Source organism: Cheilinus undulatus, linkage group 10 (assembly GCF_018320785.1).
Source record: "Cheilinus undulatus linkage group 10, ASM1832078v1, whole genome shotgun sequence".
NCBI classification, from domain to species: Eukaryota; Metazoa; Chordata; class Actinopteri; order Labriformes; family Labridae; genus Cheilinus; species Cheilinus undulatus.
In genome coordinates, this window is record NC_054874.1 from 32,624,949 (window position 1) to 32,648,953 (window position 24,005).

At 41.2% G+C, this 24,005-nt stretch overlaps 1 protein-coding gene across 1 annotated transcript; it reads left to right on the top strand.

Moving 5' to 3' along the window:
• Positions 1–8,860: 8,860 nt before the first annotated feature.
• On the top strand, positions 8,861–22,477 carry LOC121516129 (high-affinity choline transporter 1-like). The gene is made up of 8 exons (XM_041797231.1): positions 8,861–9,044; positions 19,209–19,322; positions 20,232–20,387; positions 20,829–20,977; positions 21,130–21,273; positions 21,404–21,557; positions 21,630–21,847; positions 21,920–22,477. The coding sequence occupies exons 1-8, from the start codon at positions 8,861–8,863 to the stop codon at positions 22,475–22,477; spliced, it is 1,677 nt and encodes a 558-aa protein (XP_041653165.1).
• Positions 22,478–24,005: the final 1,528 nt, after the last annotated feature.

Here is a 24,005-nt window from a genome sequence, read left to right on the forward strand (position 1 = left end):
ATAAAGTGGCACCAAACGCTACCACTGAAATCCTCTTGAAGTGATGCAGCAGACACTTACACTAATACCACTCAAACTACTGATACTTTGAATAACGTTATAAGCTTGTTATTTTCAGAAGAGAACATTTTGAATAAGTGATAATACACACAAAAATGTGTAGCCTACTATTTTACCACTAAAGACACAAAACTTTTTTATCCTCAGTATTTTTTTTTTTTTTTTTTTTTTGTGAAAATATGTTACGTTCAGTATCAGTTTCCAGTGAAATTCTACCGTTAATTTCGAGCCGTTGGCGTGGAAATCTACGAGCCGTTGACGCTAAAAGTTTTAATTGTGAGACGGCGATGACGTCATTTCCCGTGGCCGGAGGAGTGTCCGAAATCATTTTTGTGTTTTGCAGTTGAGCCCACTATACAGTCCACTTTATGCTGCTCACTATATTGTGCATAGTGAGTAGGGAATAAGTGTTCGGTTTCAGACAGAGCCGGTAAGTGGCTGTTTTACACAACAGCAAAGTTTAATGGCAAAAAAGATCGAAAATCTACCAAGTCATGCAATTTCGGCCGGGTAATATAGCCTACGTCATCGCCCTAGTGTAGAGGTCTGCTGCTGAACGACCCACCACAGAGGTCTGCTCGAGGTCTTCACCCAGATCCTCCTGACATTTTGTGTGGTCAGTTAGGCAACCCAACAGAAATGGACCATAAAACATCCGAATAAAGCAAACTAATGAAAAATGGCCACAGATTTGGCTATGACAAGAAACAGGCAACTGCAACAAATAAACAGGGATCTGAGCAGAAAACCTCCAAGTGAGTATGTCATATGTATGTCATGATGTATAGGTTAATTTGCAGCTAGTTTGGCACAAGTGTAAAAAAAAAATACATAGGCTATATATATATATATATATATATATATATACATATATATATACGAGAAAACACAAATATTTTAGAAATCTCCCAAAAACTTGCTTAAAACTAAAAATGTTATTGTTGTTTATTTGGCAAATAACAAACTGAAACAACTAAATAGTCCTTTTTTACACATAATAACCAAAAACTTCCATAGTTTGTATGGCCTCCTTTGGCCTTGATAATAGCTTGCATTCTTGCTGCCATTGTTTTTATGTACTTTCTGACAGTCTCTTTTGTTATTGAGTTCCAAATAGTTTCTAGCCATTCCCACAGACTTGCTTTAGATGAAAATTTTGTGCCATCAATCTATGAATCTACTAAATCCCAAAATTGTTCAATAGGATTCCAATCCAGACTTTGACTTGGCCAGTCCATCAGTTCCAGTACTCCAGATTCCTTTTTCTTGGTCAAATAGTCTCTGCACAGCTTTGAAGTATGCCTGGGGTCGTTGTCTTGTTGGTATATGAACCCACGACCAATCAGATTCAGTCCAGAAGGGATTCCATGATGCACTAAGATGTTGTGGCAGACGTTCTTGTTCATGATACCGTCCATTTTCACTAATTTGCCCACGCTGTATCCACAAATGGAACCCCATACCATAGTGGAATCTCCACCGCGTTTCACTGTGGGTGTAATGCATCTGGCATCAAAACGTTCTCCAGCTTTTCTGCGGACATAAACACGACGATGCTGATTGAAGAGTTCAAACTTGGACTCGTCCATCCAGAGTGCCCTCTTCCAGTCAACAGTCCAGTGTTTGTGCTCCCTGGCAAACCTGACGCATTTCTAGATGTTTGCAGGCCTCAATAATGGCTTCTTAGCAGCTATTCTTCCCTTTAAGCCTTGTTCTGTCAATCGTCTGCTTATGGTAAATCTGGAGACTCTCTCAGACTCTGATCTAGAAGCATTCATCTCTGCCTGAAGATCAGCAGTGGTCTTCCCTCTGTCTCTAGTACTTCAAATGTTGAGGTGTCTGACATCTGCTTCAGTTAACTTTGGTTTCCTACCTCTCCTTTGGTGCATTTTTCAAGTACCATTCTTGGCAGTTGACTCCAAAGCATACTTGTCCACACTGTGAGAACACTTTATGTCTTTCCCTATTTGTCTCAGAGACCGTCCAGCATCATGAAGTGCTTCAATGCGGACTCTTTCATTTTCAGTGAGCTCTCCACATTTTACCATTTTGAACAGGAACGAGGAATTTCAAACTGAATTCACCTTTTTATACCCAAATTTGAGCCGGCTCACTGGGCTTCTCTGAGAAGTCAGAAATGAATCAAGCATAACATTCAACCACTGAAACTAATTTTTCTGTTCAGGAATGCAAGTAAATAACTATAATTTGACATATTAATCAAGAAATAATAATGTGCTTTACAATTTTTCATTTTTTTTGTAAATCAGTAAATTTGAAAATTCCTGGATAACAATAATAATTATATTTTAGCATTAAAAATATAATTTTGGTTAAAGAGCTTCTACATATTGGTTTTTTAACCATTGCAGAAACATATAAGATTTTGGTAATTACCAGTGCTGTTAATTTAGGGCAGCTGTGGCATAAACCTTACTTTGGGTGGTGGTCTAATAAATTTGTTAAGCACTGTATATCACATCATTCAGTTACTTCTTACAGTAAATAATGTTTAGGTTTTTCTTTTTTTAATAGTAAACTACACTTTTTATTCTCAGTTATTCTTTAACATTTCATTCAATATGTCTTTCTTCTGTAATAAACAGTAGTTTAGTCATCATGTTCAGTGTGGTGAGCTTTTAATTTTTAGGATTTTTTGTTTTCTTTAGTTTTCTTTTTTTTCTTTTTGGTGGTACAACAACTTAAATTATAGCATCCAACTTATTCCTTTGGCCCCCATGATACTCAGTGAGAATTAGGCGCAGTGTGACCCCCGGTGCTAATCCTGATTATTAGCACCTTTCAAATAACGTCACCTGTCACACCTCCAACAGGAAAATGTAAATATTCCTCTGCCCTGTATTGTCGAAGAATGAGAGAACAATATCAAGAAACGTCTATAATGTCTAATAAGGACGATCGTGTTTTGCGAAAGGATGTGGGACTAGACTTCAGGGACAGCCTTCACCGCTCTCCCTGTAATTTGTGGATGTTCCAATTATTTAACAAACATTCCATCTTTATGTTTTAATTTTGTCCATGATTCACATAGTCACCCAGCAATTTATGAAGATTCACGCCCCTGGTGCACTCAACAGCCTTAACAGTTTAAAACAGCTAAAGCCACATAATCGTCTGGCAGTCAACAGTTTACAAGTACAACCAAGAGAGCAACAGGTACAGAAACTCAAACATTTCAGAAAATACAAGATAACTTACAGCTTATTTCAATATTAAGCTAGACATCTGATTTAGAGCATGAGAGTGTTTGCTAAGGTTATATTCATTTCAAAACAGTTGCTGTAGCATTTATTCATTGAGCGGAATTGATCTGCTATTTCACTGGAAGTTCCACCCACAATCCTTTCCGCAGCAGTGGCTCCAGTAATATTACAGTGGTTTGAGTTGTGTGTCGGTGCTTGTAAAGCTGAAAGATTGGCATTAAAAAGTGCACAGACATTTCGACTTGAAGTGATAAACAGCATCTAAAAATACATGTATAAAAATATATTGAAACAACGTTATGTTCAGTAACCTCTTAACCCCCCTTCCCCCCAAAGACACACACACAAATCTGGCGCAGCAACACCTGAGATGGAAAGTAAATCAGCATGTTCTGGTTTGTCGAGTGGAAAAGCCCCAGTAGTGGAAAGTTCCACGTTTGGCTCTTTATATTGTATTATAACACATTTTGCAGACAAGTTTATTCTTGTTGCATCCTTAGAGGTTATTTGGCTCACTCAATGACTGTTAACTTGTGAAACAGTCTTCTGTCTCCAGTGTGGGTAAATTCAATAAGATAGAGTAAGCATTGTGGGTGTGTGGAAGAATAGATAAGTCCAATCCAACTTCTAGGTTTTACTTATAACTTTAGTAAAGTCTCAAAACAATTTAATCCACTCCTTACATCCTGACATTCACTCCATTATTCCGTTCTCTGTTATTCCGTGCCCCTGCCCCCTGGCAAAACAGTGTCGTCGTTACAATAGAGGTGAACTAGAACTTTGTACAAATGTCATTTTATGAATACGACTCCTATAAAGTATTAGCTAAAAAATTTTAACTTAATATTACTGTGAGCTCCACATAGCTACATGTAAACAAAATATCAATGGCAATATAAACTTATGTCTGATAATTATAACATTTTAACCTGTGCTTACACAATTATTTCCATATCACCTTTTCACTGTCTCATAAATCCCATTGTCACTCTTATATTAGTAAGTATGGTAAGTTTGTTTTCATTCCCATCACAGGGCCACAGAACAACTCCAAAGAATGAAATGATCTGAAAGTGATGTCAAAATAAACAGCTGAAGTGTGAGTCTCTTTAATAATTTAGCATATCTTTCTATACAGGAACCAGCTTTGCACAAGGAGCCTCAGTTTTTAAGGAGTGACCATCCAGAAAAAAATAAGTTCAACAGAGGGAAAAGAGAAAACTACGGAAGCTGATTAGGGCTATTTTCAAAAGAGAAAAGAATTTTGGAAAACTCAAGATTAAAGTCCAAATGATGAGAAGAAAGTTGAAATTTCGAGCATAAAGTCGAAATGTCGAGATTAAGTTGAAACACAATTTTGAGATTAAAGTCGAAATGACGAGAAAAAAGTCGAAACTTGTTATTACTAGCGGATCATTGACGTTGTGTTTATGTGGCAAAGAGAGATTCTCTTTGTTGTTAAACCCAATAAGGTATAATTTCACAATTTCACTGATATGAGGCATAAGACATACTGTAGAGACAGGCACAATTCTCTGTTATTGTCTTAAATATACATCAACAGGAGCTCAGCAGCACTTGTGTCTCTCTTCCTCTTGTTCTCCGTCTGTCATCTGTAGAGACACACTGGTGACAGACTGAACCTCGTTATATAATGGGAGAGCGAAGGGAGATTGATCGCTCTTTTATCGATCATAGGCTGCTGTTATGACAAAATGTTAAAAAACGGCAAAAAGGGAACACTTTGTCACGTGTTGTATTGGAAACTCTAGTTAACAGTATTGTGTCTAATACAGAAATTGTTACCTGCAAAACGCCATGTACACGATCTACATTACATTTGTGTATGGAATTTAGAAATAAAAACCCCCATATGTTTTTATTGCTGCTTTCATGCAGCACCTCCACGCTTCCCTTCAGATATGTCAGTAGATTTGTTTATATTGATATTGTCTGTCCAACAAACACTGATCAATAAACAAGTGATGAATCTCCCTTCGCTCTCCCATTACTGAGGTTGAGCCTGTCACCTGTGCATCTCTACAGGTGATCAGACGGAGAGAAAGACGAGAGCTGTTCTCTCCTTTTGATGTATGAGTATTTAAGACAATAACTGAGAATCATGACTGTCTCTACAAAATGCTTATGCCTCATATCAATGAATACATGAAATTATACCTCATTATTGGATTTAACAACAAAGAAATTCTCTCACTGATACATAAACACACAATGTCTATGATCTGCTGTTAGTAAAAACAAGTTTCGACTTTTTTCTCATTATTTCGACTTTAATCTCGAAATTGTGTTTCAACTTTATTCTCGAAATTTCGACTTTATTCTCGAAATTTTGACTTTAATCTCGACTTGCCCAAAATTATTTCCTCCATCAAAAATGGCCCTAATCCGCTTCCGTAGAAAACACCAAGGTGACATTTTCTGTTTCTCTCCTTCTTACAACTGACCAAGGAATGGTGTTATAGGGATAAACTATGCAAATATGCAGCCAAAAACTTTTAAAGAGTAGCTACCACTGGCTAAACCCTCAGTTCAAGATAAACCTGAATTATCATAACACAGAGAAGAGAAGGGCAGTCACACTGATAGTCCAGGAGGCATGCAGTGGCCTGAGCTTGTAGTAACAAACATACTGATAATTAGCCTAATCAGTTAGCTGTCTGCAATACTAAGTCTGCTAAAGCTAACATCTCTAACAAAATAAACTTAGCACAAAAAGTAAGGGAATTAGTTTTTGGTAGATTATTTCTTTGTTGCAACCATGTTTCTTGCCAAATGCTTCTTCTACCTCTAGAAAGCCAGTTTATTTTATTGTCTTTTAAAGGTGCAGTGTGTAATATTTAGCCTAGTAGCATTTAGCTGAACAAACTTGGTAAAATAAAGCAAAACATTTATAAGACGGTCTATCTAAATAAATGTTTAGTCATTTAAATTCAAAACTAGCTATTTTGGAAAAAAAAAAAAAACTCAGAATAAACCTTTAATTCATACATAGGGAGGGTCCCCTCCATGGATGCCGCCATCTTGGATTTTTACATGTTTCCATAATAACATAGAGGAAAAAAGGAAAAAAGGATAAATAAAGTTATTGTAGTTGTATCGTATTGTATTCATATTACAGATACACATTAAATTCAACTGGTTGCCACAGTTTCCAGCAGAGAAATGCAATCTAGAACCCACTTCTAGATGTTGATATTCAGTTTTACACACTGCACCTTTAAATGATGCCACATTTGTAAGGAAGATGTATTTGTTGGATGAGCAGCAGAGCTGAGTATGTGGGTTTTGCCCATGGAAAATTTGCCAGATCTTCTCTGCCAACAGCTTATTCTACCATTGACTCTTGTCTGATGTACTGGATGATTGAAGTCTGAAGAAAGAGGGCATACTGGCAATTTAACAATTTAGTCATTGAACAAAAAGGAGCCTCTGTAGCGTCTGGAAGAACCAACCACAACCACAATAGCCTGGCACCTCCTCCTCATGCTGGTCACCAGCCTGGTGCAAACCCCTACCACAAATCCGTAGAAGCCAGCCTCTTGTTCCTAAATGCTGACAGGGTGGGGAAATGGTCTTCTTGGGAGTCATCTTCTTGGGACGCCCACTTTGTGGTCTGTCTCGGACATCCTCTATTATATGGAACCTCGCTTTCAGATGGAGATAGTACAAGGGTAAGGCAGGCCGTTTTAAAAATTAAAAGTGAAGTTTGACTATCCAGAAGTAAAATTGTAGATATCAAAAACGTCTTTATTACTAGTCGTTATTACATTTTGAATAGGAGGAATTTTAATTCAAGATATCTGTAATTCATTTTTGACTAGGTGAAATAACAAATAGAGATATCTATAATTCAATTTTGACTAGGCGAAATTGAATTAAAGATATCTGCAATGACGCCACCGAAAACGTCATTCAACTCGTCAAACATCTCAAATGACAATTACAGATATCTGTAATTCAATTTCACCTGGGCAGAATGTGAATTAAAGATATCTCAAACATCATTAAGGACATCATCAATGATGCTGCTCTATTTTGGATATCCAGAAATACGTCATTTCCACTCCCCGCCATAATCAAACAAGAAGTGGGTTCATTTCCTTATTTCTATGAATAGAGGAAGAAAGAAGCAGTCATGGCGTTGGCTCACACAGGTAGGCCTACAATGTGACATGTATGGTGAGTGGATTTCCATAGATTTGATGATTTGAACAACAACCCGCTCCGCTCCCGCCCAAAGTGGGAGGCGGGCCAAATTTGCCGTAATTACAGATATCTGCAATGTCATTTCGCCTAGTCAAAATTCTTAAATCAAATTCTGGCTTGGATACAAAAAAGGGAGAATTAACTAGAAGTCCATACCATCAGCATACCACCCTAAAACAGTGTTAAATGGTGGCCCTATTTTATAGAACAGTTAACACAACATTTAATACCAATACCACCATTAATAGTAACTGAGTGTTTTTTCAGTATAGGGGTTTCATTCTTTTACCTCAGTAAAGATTTTTTTTTCACGCTGGGTGCTTCAGCTACAATCAAATGAATCTTTGAAAAATTGAAAATTGTGCCTCAAATTTGCCTTACAGTCAATATCATTTCACTTTATCTAAATTGTGTGTTTCTGTGCATTTATTTTACCATTAGTTAATACAGCCATTTCTAGTTAATTCTTTATTAGTTGCAAACGTTCGCCAGTGGCAAACAATGAATAACAGAGAACAGATGTAATAATAAATGTTCTATCTTGTAATCATTATCATTCACATGTAAGATAGTCCTCAGTCTTCAACAATCAGTATTCAGGGTTTCTTGAGGAGACCTGTAACAGAATAACAAAACCACACCTACTAGTTTCACATGAAATGTGCTATGCTCAATTTATTTTATGACTCAACATTTTTAGTTAATGGATGAGCTGCAACTTGCAGAAATATCCTTAACTTCAAGTGACAAATTGAATCTAGCAAACACAATTTATTTGCAACATTTTAGTAGTAGATCTTCAAACAAATGGTTTACCTGAAGAAATATGTTTTTTTTTTTGTTGTTGTTTGTTTGTTTGTTTGTTTTTTTGCAGGGTATGCTGTTCATGGGAGTTGACCTGGAACCTTTTATTGACATATTGTCCTGGGTACATTCCTGTCTGATGAAATATAATTGCAAAGAACTTTTTAATTGTATAGCTCAGGGCTTGAGATGTTTCATAGTAAATATGTTTGAATACAAAACAACCAAAACAAACAATTTAACAGAGATAGATTTGGTCCAAGCCTTTAAGTGCTAAAATGAGAAAATTTCAACAACTCTATCAAAGGAGTAATCTTCCAAACCTGCAGCGCAGATTCAAAAATCCCCCATGTTGAGCAGCTGTATAACTGATCACAGGCTAAAGAACACCTACCAGACTAGTTCAAGGAGCTGCACACTTACAGTCTTTAACTGAGCTGCTCAAGGCTGATTTAGTCAAACTGGAATTCAGTCTTTCCTGTTCAACATGTTAAGACAGGAGGAGATAGAGATTATCTTTCAATCTGTCAGTCTGCCTGTGCAAGATGGGCCTCAACATCCCAGGACTGATGGTGATGTTGCTCTTCTACCTGCTGGTGCTGGGCACAGGGATCTGGGCCTCCATGAAGTCAAAGCGGCTGCAGGACAGCAGCCAAGCCGACCCAAGGGAAATCACTCTTCTGGGCAATAGAGGGATTAGTCTGGTGGTGGGAGTCTTCACCATGACAGGTTAGTATGGGACACAGGAATGGGGTTAAGTTTTCACATTGGACTTGGAGTTGTTGTTGCACCTTGTAACCTTTTTCACCAGGGCCTAAAGACCCATGGAGGTTTAATCAGGCATCCTGACACAACAAGGAAGACAAAGTAAATTAATGTGATTGTGCGAGATCAGACTATTCAATGATTAAGAGTTAGATACCAAAGAAACAAATATTTAACAGACAAAATATAATTGCCTGTTTTGTTTTTGTTACTTAACTTTTTTGTAGATTCAATTCAATTCAATTTTTGTGATATGTTTCTTTATATAATTTATATTTGGAGGTTGTTGGTTTTAGGGCTTTTTGAGTGAGAAGCAGGATTTTGAACTGGATGCGGTTTTGGATGGGGAGCCAGCAGAGATTTTGAAGGACAGGGGGTGATGTGGTCATGGTTGTGGGTTAGGAAGTGTGCACCAGAGTTCTGAATGTGTTGAAGTTTGTTGAGGACCGTTGAAGATGTACCATAAAAGACCAATTTCTTGGGGGCGCTGAGGAAGGTGACTCCTAACACGGCTTGTATGTGTGTGGAGTATTTGGCATTTATTGTGTGATCCAGCACATCTTTTGCACATTGGGTATCCTGAAAATGATGTGGAGAGAAACAGTGCTTTACTTGGGCGCAATATGGCTTTTATTTGTGACTCTATGCCCTGTGAATGGGCATTGTTTGCAAACTCCAGCATGACCATCATTAGTCACAAGGCTCACCTACTCCTGTGACCTATTACTGGAGCTGAACACCAAGACATCAAAGCCAGAGATTATACTCCTTCAGAACATACCTCCCTAATTACATCACGGACAAAAGAAAAAAACGGATAAGAAGGAAAAGGGGCTCCAGAGGAGGGATACGCAACAGGCTAAGGAGAAGGGGCAGTCGGCTTCCTTTACCGGCGATCACCTTGTCAAATGTACGATCGCTTCGGAACAAGACAGATGAGCTTTCAGCACTAATAACGTCCGATCCAGATTACCAATGGACAAGTCTTTTTTGTTTTACTGAGATGGCTCGTCCCGAGAGGCGGACATTCAGCTTGATGGCTACAACATTATACGGTTTGACCATAGACTGTAGAAAGAATTGGACAAACCCCGTGTGACGTCAGTCATCTGCTTACAATAGGCAGACTCAAACAGCTCTTGAAGCCAATCCAGGGAGGCTTCCATATTGAAATTGGGGTCTCAACCGAACTTTGGATCAACCTAACGGCCTGCCCATTAAGCGTGACTTCCTTGTCAGCCTGCTAGCTAGTATTCCGGTTGACAGAAACGGAGCCTTTGCCTGCCGAGCTATCTGTCAATCAAATGAGACATGCCAATCAGCTTTCATCCTAAATATAATCCAAACGATTATGGTACAAAAAAAATTCACGCCCCCTACAGTGGGAGCACAATAAGACACTAGCTAATGAGACATGTTTGGTGTTTTGAACCAGGCTGTAAACCAGTTTTTTTTGTGTGTCAAAACTGGCTGTTTAACATGTGTGCAGATGGAACTTCCGGTGTTCCCTGCAGCCAGCCTCAAGTGGACACTCGCAGTACAGCAATTTTTGCACTTCCGCATTGGCTTCATTTTTTACGACCGAAGGTTGCAGCTTGGGTTTGACAGAGATGCTGTCAAAACACGGAAGTCAACTGGGGGCGGAGTCTGCATGGTGATGAGTAAGCTGTGGGCTACGAACTACACAGTGAGAGAGACTGAATGCTGCAAACACTATGAATTAATGACAGAATCCTTCAGACCCCATTACTTGCCAAGAGAATTCACACAAATAACTGTTCTTTTAGTTTATGTCCCTGGCCCTGATTTCAATCTAGCTGCTGAACGCATAGTAGAGAGCTACAACAGAGCTGTCACTCAAACAGGGGAACAGCCAGCGTTCATACTGGGGGATTTTAATAGGTGTGACATTGCCTCACATCTCCCCACTTTGGAACAATATGTGACAACAGCAACAAGGGGACAGAATAAACTGGACTTGTGCTTTGGGAATATCCACAGGGGATACGTCTCAAAGCCACACCCACCACTAGGGCTGTCATCCTGTTACTGCTAAAATACAAGTCACAGCTAAAGACAGAGGGACTTGTAACAAAAACCATCAAAGTCTGGAATGAGGAAGCAGCCGAGACATTGAGGGATTGTTTCAAGCTGACTAACTGGGATCTATTTTTTGATGACTGTAGAAATGATTTTAGTATGCTTTCTGATGTGCTCACCTCATACATCATGTTCTGTGAAGAAAATGTCACCTTCACTAAGCATGTAGTTATCTATTCAAACAACAAAAGGTGGATCACTAAAGACATGAAAAAATGTCTAAAAGAAAAGAAAATAGCTTTCCTTCAGGGTGACAAGGACAAGGAGAGAGAACTGAGGAAAGATTTCAGGAGGCAGGCTAAACAAGGCAGAACAAAATACAAAGACACAGTGAAGAGGAAACTGACTTCAGGGAGGGCAAGGGAGGCATGGCAGGACCTAAATAACATGATGGGCAGGACTGCCAAACCTGAAACAGTTGATTGTCCAGATCCTGCCTCTTTTGCAGGGCAGTTAAACATCCTCTTCACTCGTTTTAACAACACCTGCCAACGAGTCACCTGGACCCCAGCTCCCCCCTTCAAGCACTCACCATCAGTGAGCAGCTGGTAACCAATATCCTGTGTCGAGAGCAGCAGGACCAGACAGGCTCAGAGGTAGGGTGCTCAAAGAGTGTCACACCTAACTCAGCGGAGCAGTAACCAGGCTGTTCCAGCACCTCCTGCACTGTCCCCAGACATTGGAAGGAATCAACCATTATCCCCCTTCCAAAAAAGCAAGGCCCAAGGATCTTCAGGACTATAGGCCAGTGGCCCTGACCTCGATCCTCTGCAAATGCATGGAGAGGGTCTTTGCGGAGCAACTAGTGTCTGAGCTGTTAGACAAGTTCACACCACTCAGATTTTAAGGATTAAGGATTTTTTATATGACAGGCCACAGCATGTGTTTTTAAATGGTTTTAAGTCCAGCCAGTCAGTTTTAAAAACAGGACATCCCCAGGGCTGTGAAATGGAGGGAGGATCAAGGGATTGCAATTTCTGGTTCGTGGGATGGGCATTCACTGTGGTACACCAGTCAGAATGTACAAGGCAGGACCCCAGGGTACACTTAGTGCTCTTTATTTGCTCCAATTGCCAGTACAGTAACTCACAAGGCACTTATTTGGACAGTTATATTTGTTATCATGTGGTTCTGTAAGCAGAAATAGAAAACATACATAAGCATTGAAGAAATGAGGACAAACTACAGGTAGGTGTACAACAGCTGAGTGGGTATGCTAAATTTACAATAAATGTTTACATTAAACTAAACATATAGTCTGTCTTCCTGAATGGTTGCACTATGCCTTCACATACATAGCTTGCTCTTATTCAACAAAGCACAAAAGCTGCACCTTTATAACAACCATTAAATCAACAATTCTGCTCACAGAGATGGAATAAATCCTTGTAATCTTCAGCTCTATCCCACTAGGCAAGAGCACCATCTAGTGGCGGAGAGCTAACCAGCAGCGTCACCAGCGATCCTAGCAGGCGCTTCACATCAAAGGCGACTCAATTGACAGTAATTAACTGCTAAAACTCTTGGATGGACTTACAACTGCCGTTAAATGAACGCTGAAACTTGCATACCACAAACTCTAAACAGTGAACTACTAAATAAGAAATAATATGAACCACAGAGAGGTTACTGCTGCAGATTAACATAAAAAGTGTGGTGTTTTCTACTTATTCATGATTTTATTTTGATATGACTTCCGGTTTCCGGTAACCGTGTTTAGTTTCGGGTTTATTGACATGCTTTCTCTCGAGGCGACACCATCCCCCTGCGGTTCTGAGGAGAGAATCACACTTGCAGCGAGTTTGGCTCATTAGGACTTCTGCTAGAGGCTGCAGTTGGCTCTGTTTACCACGGCACCTGTGCTCAAACACCCTAACACTTCTCGACAGTTTATAGTGGAGGTGGACGCTTCGGACACTGGGGTGGGAGCTGTACTCTCCCAAAGAGATCCAGAGACACAAAGACTTCATCCATGTGCCTTTTTCTCCCGCCGCCTTTCTCCTGCTGAGAGGAATTACGATGTGGGGAACAGAGTTGCTTGCAGTGGTATGGGCTTTACAGGGGTGGAGGCACTGGCTGGAGGGCACCAGTCAACCTTTTTTGGTATGGACTGATCACAAGAATCTCGCCTATCTAAGAACAGCTCGGCGTATTAACCCTCAGCAGGCTCGGTGGGTCCTCTTTCTGAGTCGGTTCTGATCGCGGACCTCAGTTCAGCTCTCTATTGTGGAGGGAGTTCTGTAAGGAGATGGGCGCGAAGGTCAGTCTCTCCTCTGGTTACCACCCCCAAACTAATGGGCAAACAGAGCGGGCCAATCAGAGCCTGGAGGCTGCACTGCGCTGCGTGACAGCTCACCACCCAGTTACCTGGAGTACCCATCTGGCCTGGGTGGAATATGCGCACAACTCTCTCACCTCCTCGGCCACAGGTATGTCCCCGTTCATGTGCTGCTTTGGCTTTCAACCCCCTCTGTTCCCTTAGCAGGAGTCTCAAGTGGCAGTCCCCTCGGTTCAGCAGAATCTGAGGAGAATGAGGGAGGTTTGGAAAACCGCCAGGGCTGTGCTCTCGCGCACTGCTGAGAGAAACAAGAGACTGGCTGACGCGCACCGCGCGCCCTCCCCCGAGTATCAAGTGGGTCAGAAAGTCTGGCTGTCATCACGTGACCTGCCTCTGGACGTCGAGTCACATGAGCTGTCACCTCGTTTTGTTGGACCCTTTAAAATTGTGAAGATTGTTAATCCTCTAGCTGTTACTTTGAAGTTGCCTGACTCCATGAGGATACATCCCACCTTCCACGTGTCGTTACTGAAGCCAGTAGTCTCCAGCGACCTGAGCCCTCCTGCCGTCGCCCCACCTCCCCCCCGGATCATCGATGACCATCCGGCTTACACGGTTTCCAGGATCCTGGACGTTCGACCGCGGGGTCGTGGTTTTCAATATCTGGTCGACTGGGAGGGGTATGGACCAGAGGAGAGGTCCTGGATATCACGTAAGCTGATTCTGGACAACAACCTCCTTCGCGACTTCTATATCGCCCACCCGGACAGGCCAGGCAGGATGCCGGGAGGCGTCCGTTAAGAGGGGGGTACTGTGGTGTTTTCTACTTATTCATGATTTTATTTTGATATGACTTCCAGTTTCCGGTAACCATGTTTATTTTCGGGTTTATTGACATGCTTTCTCTCGAGGCGACACCATCCCCCTGTGGCACTGAGGAGAGGATCACACTTGCAGCAAGTTTGGCTCATTAGGACTTCTACTAGAGGCTGCAGTTGGCTCTCCTCGGTGTCAGAGTCTCGTTGATCACTCCTGTGGTAACTCCTGAGCTCGACTTCTCTTCACATGAGTAACTTTGCAGATTCTCCAGTGATTTTTGTTGTTTGACTGTTTGCTAACGTGTCCTCCTCTCGTTCTTTTCCAGTGCCTCACTCCAGCTCACCTGCAATTTGTATATAGCACTCTCTTCCCCTCACGAAGATTCACACTACCTGGACCTCTGTTTTTTTCCCTTTACCCGCACAAATAAATTGTTAAAACTTCTTCCGCCTCTCCATCTGGGTTCTACACTACATCTTGCGTCACAAAGTAATTTAACCCTTAGTAAGCACACAATACAAGGCTTAGCAAAGCAGAGGAGCAATGTATATGGCATAAGCATATTATAACCTTTACCAACTCAAACCAAGAAACTCTATAACATTGATGAAACTGCTGTACGTACTTTAGTTTGGACGCACATAAACACAAATAAAGTCCACACTGGCTCAGCTACAAGAGTATGCACCTGAGTCCATACGATGCTGTCACTTCTCCTTAGAGGCAACCCCCACACTGATCTGTAACTGTGACATCACAGTCTGTCATTGGAGGTGTGGCTTACAACCCTGGGCCTTTTCTACAGGCTGTGTATTGTCACCTATGGCAAGCAGTTTTAACAATTAAAAGTTAAGTTTGACTATCCGGAATACAAATTGTAGATATCTGTAATTCAATTTCCCCTAGTCAAAAAGAACATTTCGGATTTCCAAAAATATATTCTAACTATCCAAAACTGTCATTTAAGATATTTACAACGTCATTTTGACTAGGCCAAATGACGTCACTTTTGCCATTCATGTGAATGGGGTTCGTCATTTTGGACATCCACAATGTGAATTACAGAAATCTGCAAATGAATTGTAGATATTTGTAATTCTAATTCAAGATATCTCTAATTACATTTTGACTAGGCAGAATTTGAATTACAGATATCTTTAATTCACATCAGTTCTATACAATTAATGATTCTCTTTTGCAGACTTAAAGCAGCAGAGGACTGACTTTTCAAACCACCTGTAGAATTGGTAGATTACAGCCTCAGAGTCCTCCTGCCTTGGAGCAGGGGTGCGTCTGAAGAGCTGCTCTAGGTGGACCAGAAGAGGTGCTACTTTCTTTGGTTGCCCAATGATCACGTCACTCTCCACTCTGAAACCATGCGTGATGGTTCAGCAGGTGGGCTTAAAGGTGGTGTTGAAGTTTGTAACTCTGCAAAGACAGCTATAGATTCTTCTTCTGCAGCCTGAACGATCACAGAGGTTTCCTTCAACTACATCACAGGAACAGAGTTTAGATCCTCTTTAGGCTCTTCTGTGATAGCCTGAGTGATGCCAGAAGAGGTTTCCATATATGAATGTTCATCGACTGATGGTGATGGTGGAGATGGAACCATGTCTGGTTCTAGGTCTTTGGCTGGCTGCTCTTCCACAGCCTCATCCCCCCAGGACTGAACCAGGGAGAAGAGGTCCAGCTGAGAGGGGATCTTCAGGCTGTGGGGATGGCGTCCAAGCAGCATTGCCTGTTAGTTGGCTGGATTGCTCCTCCACAACCCCACCCCCCAGGCTTGAATCCATAGCTGAGAGTTCAGCTGGGCCAGAATGACGAGGTTGTGGTGATGGCGTCTGCTGTTGAGCTTCCTCCTCAGAGTGTCAGCAGGGTACGTGTTCCTCACCTTCTCCTCAATGGAGCGGGCCATGGTGGCTCTGGCGGGCCGAGAGGAGGTCTGGCTGTGGGTCTGGCATGGACTCCACATCAGCAGTGAAGGCTGGAGGGTGAGCGATGGCTGTGTTTGAGGGAGTTTTTGGCTCAAACAAACCACAGATATGCTCCACTGTTACATCTGAGATCTTTTTCAGCACCTCTGCCTTAAAGCTGTTGAGCTTCCTCCTCAGAGTATCAGCAGGGTACGTGTTCCTCACCTTCTCCTCGATGGAGCGGGCCATGGTGGCTCTGGCAGGCCGAGAGAAGGTGGCCCGACGTAGCATGGGTGTCAATGAAGAGGAGACTCCACCCAGGACAGCTTTTGTCATGCTCACAGCCATCGGGGAGAGCTTCTGAGAGGGCATGCCACTTGAGTTAGCCGTTTTTGGCACCCTAAGTGCTTGCAGGACTTTGGGCACCACACCCAGGACAACAGCTAAGCTATCTTTAAAGAATTGTGACCCAAATCCTGGAGATTATTTTGGTCAGTCAGATGTACTTGATAAAAAATAATAGAGCTTGGGCCTAAGACAGTACAAAAGGTGTAAAAAAAACAAAACAAAACAATGAAACAGGACAAAACATGCATGTACAGTTGAAACCAGAAGTTTACATACACTATATAAAAAGGCACATAAACTTTTTTTTCTCACCGTCTATCATTAAATCAGATTAAACTTTTCCTGTTTTTGGTCAATTAGGATTACCAAAATTATTTCTATTTGCTAAATGCCAGAATAATGAGGAAAGGATTTTTTTAGACAATTTTTATTACTTTCTTCAAAGTCAGAAGTTTACATACACTAAGATTACTATGCCTTTAAACAATTTGGGAAAGCCCAGATGATGATGTCATGTCTTTGGAAGCCTCTGATAGGTTTATTGACAACATTTGAGTTAATTAGAGGCACACCGTGGATGTATTTTAAGGCACACCTGAAACACACTGCTTCTTTGTGTAACATCATGGGAAAATCAAAAGAAATCAGCCAAGATATCAGGAAGAGAATTGTGGACTTGCACAAGTCTGGTTCATCCTTGGGTGCAATTTCCAGATGCCTGAAGGTGCCACGTTCATCTGTTCAAACAATTATACACAAGTATAAACACCATGGGAATGTCCAGCCATCATACCGCTCAGGAAAGGAGACGGGTTCTGTGTCCCAGAGATGAATGTGCTTTGGTCCGAAAAGTGCATCTCAACCCAAGAACAAAAGCAAAAGACCTTGTGAAGATGCTGGCTGAAGCTGGTAAGAGTGTGTCATTATCAACAGTCAAACGAGTCCTGTACTGACATGGGCTGAAAGGCCACTCTCCCAGGAAGAAGCCATTACTCCAAAAGAAACATAAAAAAGCCAGATTACAGTTTGCAAATGCACACAGGGACAAAGACCTTAATTTTTGGAGACATGTTCTGTGGTCTGACGAAACTAAAATTGAACTTTTTGGCCATAATGACCATCGTTACATTTGGAGAAAAAAGGGGGAAGCTTGCAAGCCTGAGAACACCATCCCAACTGTGAAACATGGGGGTGGCAGCATCATGTTGTGGGGTTGTTTGGCTGCAGGAGGGACTGGTGCACTTCACAAAATAGATGGCATCATGAGGAAAGAACATTATGTGGAAATACTGAACAACATCTCAAGACATCAGCAAGGAAGTTAAAGCTTGGGCGCAAATGGGTTTTCCAAATGGACAAGGACCCTAAGCATACTGCCAAACTGGTTACAAAGTGGCTTAAGGATAACAAAGTCAATGTTTTGGAGTGGCCATCACAAAGCCCTGATCTCAATCCCATTGAAAATTTATGGGCAGAGCTGAAAAGGCATGTGCGAGCAAGGCAGCCTACAAACTTGGCTCAGTTACACCAGTTCTGCCAGGAGGAATGGGCCAAAATTCCTGCAAACTATTGTGAGAAGCTTGTGGAAGCATATCCAAAACATTTGACCCAAGTCATACAGTTTAAAGGCAATGCTACCAAATACTAATGAAATGTATGTAAACTTCTGACTCTAAAGAAAATAATTAAAAAATGTCTAAAAAATGATCTCTCTCATTATTCTGGCATTTAGCAAATAGAAATAATTTTGGTAATCCTAATTGACCAAAAACAGGAAAAGTTTAATCTGATTTAATGTTAGACGGTGAGAAAAAAAAAGGTTTATATGCCTTTTTATATAGTGTATGTAAACTTCTGGTTTCAACTGTATATACAGTCTCAGAGACAATTTGGCATATACTTTTCAATTCTTTTGTCTGAGTGGCTTGGAGTGTTCTTTTGTCTCCATGGTGTAATAGTAGCCAGGAATACAGATTAACCAGTGACACAGGTGTCTTTATACAACAGCCACTTTTAGGGCACATTCACACCAAAGCTGTTTGGTCCGCTATAAACGAACTCTGGTCTGTTTTCCCGGATAATCCGGTTCATTTGGAGTGGTGTGAAAGCTCACACGAACTCTGGTGCTGACCAAACAAGCAGACCCCACTCCACTTGAAAACAGGGGGGTCTCGGTCCGCTTCCAAATGAACCCTGGTGTGGTTCGTTTGAGGTGTGAAAGCAAAGTGGTCCAACTTGTGAACCAAAGGCAGGAAGTGGAATAAAGCTTAATGATATATGGATTTATATGTGATTTAATACCACTTTACAGTTGCTTACATACTACGAGTGACAGCACGTTTTAAAATTAAGTCTCAGAAGCCCATATTTTATGCATCAACAACTGCCAGTGACAGTTTCTTGTAACTTGATATACTTCCCCACTATGTTTAAATGATTTAACATAGCTTTTATACCTGTAGTGGGAGATTTGGATGGAAGCTTAACAGTTTTTTGGTTTCAACTAATTAGGAGTATGAAGCAAGTGACTTTACACTAAGAAAGTAAAACAATGTGATTGAAACTTGTTGAAAGGTGTTGTTTCAGGAAATAATGATGTAAACAGTAAGTCTGTGTCAGGATGTTTGAGTGGAGGGGTGATAACTAAATCAATGTGCATACTTTCCACAGCTACTTTTGTTGGTGGAGGCTTCATCGTAGGTCTGACAGAGGCCGTGTATACGCCAACCATGGGACTTATCTGGGCTGTCATTCCAGTAACAGCAGCCCTGTCTTTCATTGTTGGTAAGATGATCATAGTTTACACCACTATAAGGATTATAATTGTTCAAAGTACAACCCCAATTACAAAATAGTTGGGGCGCTGTGTAAAAATGTAAATAAGAACAGGCCTTGACCTTTGTGCATAGAGAATTCTCCAGATTCTCTGAATCTGTTGATGATATTATGTACAGTAGATGGTAGGAAAGTCAAACTTCTCAATTTTGCTTTGAGGAACATTTTTCTGAAACTGTATTATAATTTTTAGACAGTTTTCCCTGGTTCAGTTAAGTTTGGCAATCTCTACTTCTGAGAGACTCTGGCTCTCTAAAATGCTCCTTTTATACCAAATCATCTTGCCAATCAGCCTAATTAGTTTTAAAATGCTCCACCTTTTTCATTAGTATCACTCACTGCCATCAAATTCAAAAGGAGCTAATATTTCTCATGAAACGGTAAAATGTCCCAGTTTCAACAATTAGTCATGTTTTTGACTTTCTTACACATCTTTCTTTTACTATACTTGCACCCCATGTACGCCGTTAAAATACAGTTTTTACTGGCTTTACACGTTTCATATAAAACACAGGAGAGCTGTACAAATTAACTTTAAAACACACTCAATCAATTTAGCTCATCCCAATCTTTTTACTTTTGGGGAGAAGAGCTTATGAATTTAGAGAAGTAGCAGTTGTATGAAGCCTTTACTGGCTCTAGAGGGAAATGTTCAAGTCTGATCATTTTTTTATATTTTTCAGTGCTGCTTGGGGCTCTACACTTCAGTTTTGTAATGTAAAATAAAATTCAACACTTTGTGAATTAATTTTATGTTAGAAAATATAATGCAGTGCAAAGCTCAATAATGAATATTTACTTTAACAGACAAATTAAATGACACAAATCTATCTGCCTTTGTTTGCTTTGATAACTTAGGTGGACTGTTATTTGCCAAGACAATGAGAGACAGAAAATACATAACAATGATGGATCCATTCCAGATCAAGTATGGGAATTTAGTAAGTGGAGTTCTTTCCCTGGCATTGCTGACCTCAGACATACTCTGGGTTACAGGAACTCTTATTGGCCTGGGTAAGTGATTCACCCACATCAACCCTCTCTAATCTTCAGATTTTTAAAATGAAAGACAGCCAGACTCATCAACAATCATGGATTGATCATGCCAGCTATAGAGAGAAGTTACTCTGATTGATTTTAATGGTTTTATAAGGGATGCATGATATTAGATTTTTCCAGATATCTAATAGGTCAACATTGCCAGACTCATAACTGATGCCGAAATATACACACATTTTTATTGTTTAGAACACAAAGTGCCTCTGATGCAAAGAGACGTTTGGTCAAACGGAGAGCTGGGCTGGTAGCTGTTTTACATTTGGGGCTTCACGGTGGTCCCCCTTGAGTTTGTGGTGCCCTAAAGAAATCTGTCGACACCAGTATGAAAATATCATGCATCCCTGTTGTTTTACTTTTTATTTATTTTTCTTGAGTATATAATTGTTTGATTTGCAGGAGCAACAATGAGCGTGATCTTGGATTTGTCCTACACTATTTGTATTTTGATTTCTGCTGCTGTAGCCATCGTCTACACACTGCTGGGAGGTCTCTACTCTGTTGCCTACACAGACATCATCCAGTTAACCCTGATATTCTTTAGCATGGTGAGTTCACTGAAACTACTCTCTCTAAGCCCTTATCATTGAAGAACTGAGAAAAACATCTTGAGGCATGATTTAACGCCTTTGCTAGTTCAGATTGAGCACACTTCAAAAATATCCTCCCGCGTCAAGTTCTTGTTTTGGGTTTTTTGCAGTGGTTATGTGTCCCTTTCATCATGATGAACCCTTATTCAGCTGACATAACCAAGACGGCTTTAAACTTTACCTACCAGGCACCCTGGATTGGTTCAGTTGATAAAGAAAGAGCATGGAGGTGGATTGATAATTTCCTAATATTGGTAAGGACTGGACTCGGAAATGTTTTTTCCTTGATGTAGAGTCCACCCATCTATTCTGCACTGGAGTCACAGATTTATTGAGTGGAGCAAGTAAATTTGTAATGTACATTTTTTCTTGATTGTTTTCAAGGCTCTTGGAAATATTGGATATCAGGACTTTCACCAGAGGACCCTGTCCGCGTCCTCATCATCCACAGCCAGGATCACCTGCTTCATTGCAGCTCCACTCGTCTTCATACTTGGAGTTCCATCTGTTTTGATTGGAGCAGTCGCAGCATCAACAGGTAAAGGTACTGGATTAAAGACAAAAACACTGAAAAGGCCTTGCTGATTTTTGTCTCACTTTCTGGCATCAGACTGGAATAAGACCACGTATGGCTCTCCATCCCCATATGAACGTGGAGAGGCTGGTCAGATTCTTCCCATTGCTCTGCAGCATCTCAGCCCACCCTACATCTCCATCGTCGGCATTGGCGCTGTGGCTGCTGCTGTGATGTCATCAACAGACTCCTCTTTGTTGTCAGCCAGTTCAATCTTTGCATCCAACATCTATAAAAACATCCTGAGGACCGGGGTAGGAAAAACTGGTAAGAAAATACTAATTTCTTTCCTTTTCTACTACTTCAGTTTGTTTTCTGCTCTGCAGGCATCAGACAGGGAGATCCAGTGGGTGATCCGTATCACTGTGGTATTGGTGGGCTTGGCTGGCACATCGCTCACCCTCTTACAGAACAGCATCATGGTTTTCTGGATCCTGGGCTCAGGCATAACCTACACCATCATGTTCCCTCAACTCATCTGTGTCCTCTACTTTAAAATCTGTAACGGCTATGGCTCCATCATGGGTTTGCTGCTTGGAGTGGTGTTGAGAGTGCTGAGTGGTGAGCCATCCATTGGGTTGCCTGTTGTTCTTGAGTTCCCAGGATGCACCTTTGAGGATGGTAAATATGTTCAGCATGCTCCTGTCAGCACTATCTGCATGTTTTCCACCTTCTTTGCGACTTTATTGTTCTCCTATTTGGCCTTACTGCTCTTCAATAGTGGGCTGATCCCTGAGAGGTGGGATGTGTTTAAAGTGAAAAGATACAAACCACAACAGAGACTTTCATCAATGAACAGTCAAAGCATAAAAACAGGAGAGGAGAAACTGGAAGATCAGAGGGATAATGAATTGGTGTTAATGGAGACGTGTCAGCAGCACTGAAGAAAAATGTTAACATGTTTCCAAGATGTTTTTTGTTTAACTATGTTTTCTTGTCTCAATTTTGATATTAGAAGATTTATTCTCAAAATATTTTGGCCAATAATTTGGTGGAAGACATACTCTTGGCCAAAGACATGCTTCTTAAGTGTTTCTCCGCTTGTCAGCCCTGTGATTGACTGGCAACCAGTCCAGGCCCAGGATGTACCCCGCCTCTCGCCCAATGATAGCTGGGATTGGATCCAGCCCCTGCAACCCTGAACTGGATAAGCAGTGTTGATCATTGGTTCTCAACTGGTTTGGCCCCAGCACCCAATATCAACTCATCAATGAAAAAAGAAATTGTGACCCAAAATTCTAATATTTTTTAACCATCAGATTTATCTAATGAAAAATAGCACAGATTGGGCCCAAGACAGTGCAAAAGTTGTGAGAAAACAGAACAATACATGCATGTTTTGAAGAAGTTTTGAAGAAGACGTGAGGTGAGGGCTTGAGAGGCTGCGAGTGAATCCAGTAGTGAGAGTGCGGCAGCGTGGCAGAGATTGGGCTCGTACTGGTGGCTCGTGGAGGCACTGGAAGGAACGGAGGAGAAGGCAAGGTTAAACACAGGTAAGACAAGTAGATAAATCACTAGTAAATTACTCAAAGTAACTTTGAGGCACAGAGTTGGCTGATACCACCATGTGAGTGGGAATTATCTGGCACTGGTGTAGGTTTTTCCTCTTTAACTGTGGAAAGAAATCTTTTGCACATGAATTTTAAATGCCAGTTGGAGGGATATTTTGGTATTTTTGAAGTGTGGTTGTTTAAGGTTCCTGTAATAGTACCAGCGTTAGCCTCCAGAGATTTATGTTTATGTTGTCCCTTTTGAAGAGCACACTGGGGATACCAGCAAAGTACACTATATTGCCAAAAGTATTCTCTCACCCATCCAAATAATTGAAATCAGGTGTTCCAATCACTTCCATGGCCACAGGTGTATAAAATCAAGCACCTAGGCATGCAGACTGTTTCTACAAACATTTGTGAAAGAATGGGTCACTCTCAGGAGCTCAGGGTCTTCCAGCGTGGTACTGTGATATGATGTCACCTGTGCAACAAGTCCAGTCTTGAAATTTCCTCGCTCTTAAATATTCCACAATCAACTGTCAGTGGTATTATGACAAAGTGGAAGCCATTGGGATGACAGCAACTCAGCCATGAAGTGCTAGGCCACGTAAAATGACAGAGCGGGGTCAGAGGATGCTGAGGCACATTGTGCGCAGAGGTCACCGAATTTTTGTGGAGTCAGTCTCTACAGACCTCCAAACTTCATGTGGCCTTCAGATTAGCTCAAGAACAGTGCGTAGAGAGCTTCATGGAATAGGTTTCCATGGCTGAGCAGCTGCATCCAAGCCATACATCACCGAGTGCAATGCAAAGCGTTGGATGCAATGGTGTAAAGCAGCCGCCACGGGACTCTAGAGCTGTCCTCTGAGACACGTTCTCTGGAGTGACGAGATGCGTCTCTCCATCTGGCAATCTGATG